The sequence below is a fragment of the Pteropus medius genome, unplaced genomic scaffold (assembly GCF_902729225.1).
Source record: "Pteropus medius unplaced genomic scaffold, Ma_sr-lr_union100, whole genome shotgun sequence".
In the NCBI taxonomy this organism is placed as follows: domain Eukaryota; kingdom Metazoa; phylum Chordata; class Mammalia; order Chiroptera; family Pteropodidae; genus Pteropus; species Pteropus medius.
In genome coordinates this window covers 20,991,924-20,997,985 of record NW_024349800.1, presented here as the reverse complement: position 1 = coordinate 20,997,985, position 6,062 = coordinate 20,991,924, and the positions used below count along the sequence as shown (strand labels likewise).

Sequence of the window (6,062 nt, the reverse complement as noted above, 5' to 3'; positions counted from 1 at the left end):
GCACTATTCTCCCTCAGCACCAGTGACCCATCCAGCATTAGAACCGGGAGCAAATGCCCGATACCTGCAGATAATGTTCGCCTCAAGCCTTAGAGACCAGAGATTGCATTTTCCCTCTCAAAATGCAACTGGTTATTTACTTGTATGCATTTTAAATTAGACTGAATGGACTTGGAAACGATGATGTGTGTGTGTGTGTAATGTATGTGTGTGTGTGTGTGTGTGTGTGTGGTGTGGGTGCGCCGGTCTGCCCGTGGATTTTTAAGAGCATTCACGAATCAAATTGGGGTTTTTCCCTGCCCCCTCCCTCCTTTTCCGGTTCTCAGAGAAATCTTTCAGTTCTGGAATCAAAGAAGCAGGCATGCATTGTGTTTTCACCCTGCAGACTTAAATAATACTCAAGAAATATCATCAGAGAAATCTAACTCTCGATGACCAAATTGACTGAAATTCTATACCAAGTTTTAAAAAGTATGTGCCTAAATTATATACCTTGCAACAAAAAAAAAATCCATACCCAATTATGCTATTGTATAAAATATATGATATGAATATAGGTTTCAAATAGCCATTTTCAACATGCCAAATAAAAATCGGTTTCAAAAACATCAAATACCATAAAACACATTGTACTGCAGAGACGGAAGCAATGCATTTAAAGCACGGATGAAAATGGCGTGCAGTATAATTACCTCAAATTGCTGTTCGCTTGACACCCTGACACTAATTTTATTCAAGCCACTGGGAAATAAATGTTTTAAAAGCACTCCTTTCCAAACGTTGGAGCTAGTGGCGACTATGAGGTCATTAAGGCAAGGAAAGGGTAAAGTTTCCAGCACGCAAAAAGAATTAAATAACCCATTTAAAATAAAAGCGTCTATGTGGATCGACAGCCTTTAATGCCCACATTTTTAACGCTTGCCCTGTACGTGAATTGATTTTTTTTTTTCCTTCAGCATTCCCTCACCAGATGGATTTTTGCTACTGCAGATCAGCAGAGGGTGTCAGATCTTTCAGAGTGCACCAGGCTGGAACGAGCAGAGCTTCTTAGCAACTCTCTCTTTTCTCCCTCCCCATTCTCGCGCTCTCTCCCTCCCTCAGACAACTCGCCCCCCGCCCTCCGCCCCCTCCGTGTAATTCCGAAAGAGCAGAAGAAAGAGAACAAGAAAAGAGCTAGTAACTGAGATCCAGAGCTCAGGAAAAAAAGGGCTGAAGAGGACTGAAAGGGAGGAAAAGGAAGGATGGACAGCCACAAAACGCAGCGATTGCGGAAATTTTCCAGCGCCATTGGCTCGGCAGCGTGAATCCTTAGGTCAGGCGTGATTTCAGCACTGGGGGTATTGGACAGCACCTCGGGGGGACTTCTGGGCAACCCGCAGCCACCGCAGGAACTCCATCAGCCGCCTCAACAACAGAAGCTGACGAAAACCCTGCTTTGTATCAGAGAGGCAAGGTCAGTCCGACGCACAGCCATGCACAGGCAGTGCGCCTGTACTACGCTGCAAACCCTCTGCTTGTTTCTCTAACATGCACTTGCTTCTAATTACTAGCGTTGTTCCTTTCCTGATTAGTGAGGATCAATAGAGATTCTGTAAGGGTGTATTTCTAATTTACACGTATTTAACTTCTTCTTTTTTTTCTTTTTTCATTTTTTAAAGGGTTGAGGGGGAGTGGGATTATTTTTCTACTTTTTCGTCTTTTTTTCTTTTCATTTTATTTTTTCTTTTCTCTTCTTCTTCTTCTTCTTCTTCTTCTTCTTCTTCTAATATTCTTCTTCTTCTTCTTCTTCTTCTTCTTCTTCCTTCTTCTTCTTTTCTTCTCTCTCTCTCTCTCTCTCTCTCTCTCTCTCTCTCTCTCTCTCTCTCTTTGTTTCTTTGCTTGCTTTATTTGTGCCTGGATAGTTTGTGGATATAATTATTATTTGGCACTGGGTTGTTGCAGTGTGGGGGGGTTAGGGAGGAAGGAATCCACCCCCACCCCCCCAAACCCTTTTCTTCTCCTTCCCTGGGTTCGGACATTGGAGCACTAAATGAACTTGAATTGTGTCTGTGGCGAGCAGGATGGTCGCTGTTACTTTGTCATGAGATCGGGATGAATTGCTCGCTTTAAAAATGCTGCTTTGGATTCTGTTGCTGGAGACGTCTCTTTGTTTTGCCGCTGGAAACGTTACAGGGGACGTTTGCAAAGAGAAGATCTGTTCCTGCAATGAGATAGAAGGGGACCTACATGTAGACTGTGAAAAAAAAGGCTTTACAAGTCTGCAGCGCTTCACTGCCCCGACTTCCCAGTTTTACCATCTATTTCTGCATGGCAATTCCCTCACTCGACTTTTCCCTAATGAGTTTGCTAACTTTTATAATGCAGTTAGTTTGCACATGGAAAACAATGGCTTGCATGAAATTGTTCCTGGGGCTTTTCTGGGGCTGCAGCTGGTGAAAAGGCTGCACATCAACAACAACAAGATCAAATCTTTTCGAAAACAGACTTTCTTGGGGCTGGACGATCTGGAATACCTCCAGGCTGATTTTAATTTATTACGGGATATAGACCCAGGGGCCTTCCAGGACTTGAACAAGCTGGAGGTACTCATTTTAAATGACAATCTCATCAGCACCCTACCTGCTAACGTATTCCAGTATGTGCCCATCACCCACCTAGACCTCCGGGGGAACAGACTGAAAACGCTGCCCTATGAGGAGGTCTTAGAGCAAATCCCTGGCATTGCCGAGATTCTGCTAGAGGATAACCCCTGGGACTGCACCTGTGATCTGCTCTCCCTGAAAGAATGGCTCGAAAACATTCCCAAAAATGCCCTGATCGGCAGAGTGATCTGCGAAGCTCCCACCAGGCTGCAGGGGAAAGACCTTAATGAAACCACTGAACAGGACTTGTGTCCTTTGAAAAACAGAGTGGATTCTAGTCTCCCAGCGCCCCCTGCCCAAGAGGAGACCTTCGCTCCTGGCCCCCTGCCAACTCCTTTCAAGACAAATGCTCAAGAGGATCATGCCACCCCAGGGTCTGCTCCAAACGGTGGTACAAAGATCCCAGGCAACTGGCAGATCAAAATCAGACCCACGGCAGCAGTAGCGACCGGCAGTGCCAGAAACAAACCCCCAGTCAATGGCTTGCCCTGCCCTGGGGGCTGCAGCTGCGACCACATTCCAGGGTCAGGTTTAAAGATGAACTGCAACAACCGGAATGTGAGCAGCTTGGCTGATTTGAAGCCGAAACTATCCAATGTGCAGGAGCTTTTCTTGCGAGACAACAAGATCCATAGCATCCGAAAATCGCACTTTGTGGATTACAAGAATCTCATTCTGTTGGATCTGGGCAACAATAACATCGCCACCGTAGAAAATAACACTTTTAAGAACCTTTTGGACCTCAGGTGGCTGTATATGGATAGCAACTATCTGGACACGTTGTCCCGGGAGAAATTTGCCGGCCTGCAAAACCTCGAGTACCTGAACGTGGAGTACAACGCGATCCAGCTCATCCTTCCAGGCACCTTCAATGCTATGCCTAAACTGAGGATCCTCATTCTCAACAACAACTTGCTGAGGTCCCTACCTGTGGACGTGTTTGCTGGGGTTTCGCTCTCTAAGCTCAGTTTACACAACAACTACTTCATGTACCTCCCGGTGGCAGGAGTGCTGGACCAGTTAACTTCCATCATCCAGATAGACCTGCACGGAAACCCTTGGGAGTGCTCCTGCACCATTGTGCCTTTCAAGCAATGGGCAGAACGCCTAGGTTCCGAAGTGTTGATGAGCGACCTCAAGTGTGAGACTCCGGTGAACTTCTTCAGGAAGGATTTTATGCTCCTCTCCAATGACGAGATCTGCCCCCAGCTGTATGCGAGGATCTCGCCCACGTTAACTTCACACAGTAAAAACAGCACTGGGTTGGCGGAGACTGGGACGCACTCCAATTCTTACCTAGACACCAGCAGAGTGTCCATCTCCGTGTTGGTCCCGGGATTGCTGCTGGTGTTTGTCACCTCTGCCTTCACTGTGGTGGGCATGCTCGTGTTTATCCTGAGGAACCGAAAGCGGTCTAAGAGAAGGGACGCCAACTCCTCGGCGTCCGAAATTAATTCCCTACAGACAGTCTGTGACTCTTCCTACTGGCACAATGGGCCTTACAACGCAGATGGGGCTCACAGAGTGTATGATTGTGGCTCCCACTCGCTCTCAGACTAAGCCCCCAGCCCTGGTAGAGCAGGGGTGGGAAGGCGATACCCCGCTCCCCGGCCAGCATCCCAGGGGGCAGAGAGACCCTCATCTAAGTCCAGCGCGCCCCAAGTCTTGATGAACATAAATAAATAAACTCGTTCAACTGAGAGGGCCTGACCCCTTAGCTCCCTTCTGGAAACAAAGAGCAGACTGTTGCTGGGAGAGCGCTGCCAAATCGCTCTTTGCTGCGAGCTCCTTTTGACAAAGCCCAGCAGGGGCCCTGCTTGAAGAACTGACAGTGCCCTTGCCTTCTGCGGAGGAGCTGGTGGGGAAGGCTGCCGAGATCCTATACATATATATACATATATCCACATCTATATAGAGAGATAGATATCTATTTTTCCCCTGTGGATTAGCCCCGCGAGGAGGCGGGGCGTGATGGCTCCCTGTTGGCTACGCAGGGATGGGCAGTTGCACGAAGGCATGAATGTATTGTAAATAAATAACTTTGACTTCCGAGAAAAAAAAAGTGCTGCATGGCTCGCATGGAATCCACGTACTCCAGGGACGCTGCCCTCCCCGGCGACTGGAGAAGGCATCACGTTCACAGCACCCATCCTCTTACCTGATAAGTCCCATCGTATCAAACTTTCTATAAACAAAACACAGTATAATCAGAAAGTGCCATTTCGCCATTATTTGTGATCGGTAGGCAGTTCAGAGCGTACGTTTACTGTGAAAAAAAAAATGTAAAGGTTTTATTTAAGACATTTGCATGGCTAGTCATCAGTCCATTTTATGAGTTTAAAATGTATTTTGTTGAGAGACATTTTTATGGGTTGTTTTGGGTTTGTTCTTTTATTTTGATGGTGATGGGTTTTAGTTTTGTTTGTTCGTTTGTTTGTTTTGGAGGGGGAATATTTTTCTATACATATCCAATAATGCCTTCCATCTGAATGTAAAATACGTACCCATGATTTCTATTATAATATCAGTGTAATTATTTAAAAAAAAAGAAAAGATTTTGAGGCAGTTAAGCATGACCAATTAATGTCACTCTAGTGCTTAGGCTGCGATCCTATGGTAGCAATTCTGTGCTGGTGTAAATCTTACTTATAAAGTAGGAAAAAGAACGGAGGAAGCACGTGAAACTTACTAATTCTATTCGAGGATTTTATAATGGCATATTTTTTCAGTATTAAAGTGAAAATGTTTTCAACTCTGGGTCCTTACATTTTTCCAACTTCATATTTGCAACTGGTAAATTGGATTTGCGGTGGAAGGGAAGGGGGAGGGATAGTTGCGGGTAGATCCTTCTAGAGCTACTTTAAGACTCTTAATCTAATCCTCTTACTTAGCTTTTTACCTTTTATGTAGCTTCCCTCCCCCTCCAACCTCGCCCGGACTTTTCCAGCTTTTCCTGTGGATAAAGTAAGGTCTTCCCCCAACAGCGCCACGCCCCTTCCTTTTTTTTTCCTCCTTATGCGGCAGTGACTCCTTTATTAATACTGAAAATTCCTCCTGCTGCTTCTGCTGCTGCACACACTGCAGATATATTAAGGATGTTAGTAGAGATTTGATTTAATTGACTCTGCCTAGATCGGTCTCATTAAACAGAGTGGGGATTTCATTGGTCAGCACTCTTCGATGAAAGACAGCCCTAATGAGTGGCATTTGAGATGCTGCTCCCTTTTGAATTCGACATCTGCTGAAAATGGTAAAACTAATTAAAGCCCACCCACCCTCCCCACCCTAGCAACTGCATATTGATATTTGTTAAAACACTCATCTTTATGGAAATCAATCATTATCCTAAAGAAATGTTTTTCTCTCATCATTCAGATTTCTGGTTGTGGTCCAGTAATTAACAAGAAAGGCATTGAACTC

The 6,062-nt window shown here is 45.4% G+C and overlaps 1 protein-coding gene across 1 annotated transcript; it reads left to right on the top strand.

Moving 5' to 3' along the window:
* Nucleotides 1-1,003: 1,003 nt before the first annotated feature.
* Nucleotides 1,004-5,394, top strand: SLITRK1 (SLIT and NTRK like family member 1). The gene is made up of 2 exons (XM_039888116.1): nt 1,004-1,453; nt 2,060-5,394. The coding sequence occupies exon 2, from the start codon at nt 2,112-2,114 to the stop codon at nt 4,200-4,202; it is 2,091 nt and encodes a 696-aa protein (XP_039744050.1). The 5' UTR covers nt 1,004-1,453; nt 2,060-2,111; the 3' UTR covers nt 4,203-5,394.
* The last annotated feature ends 668 nt before the right edge of the window (nt 5,395-6,062 follow it).

Bases quoted from the DNA above. Each gene is read 5' to 3' on its own strand.
- SLITRK1 (XM_039888116.1), top strand. From the start codon at position 2,112: ATGCTGCTTTGGATTCTGTTGCTGGAGACGTCTCTTTGTTTTGCCGCT.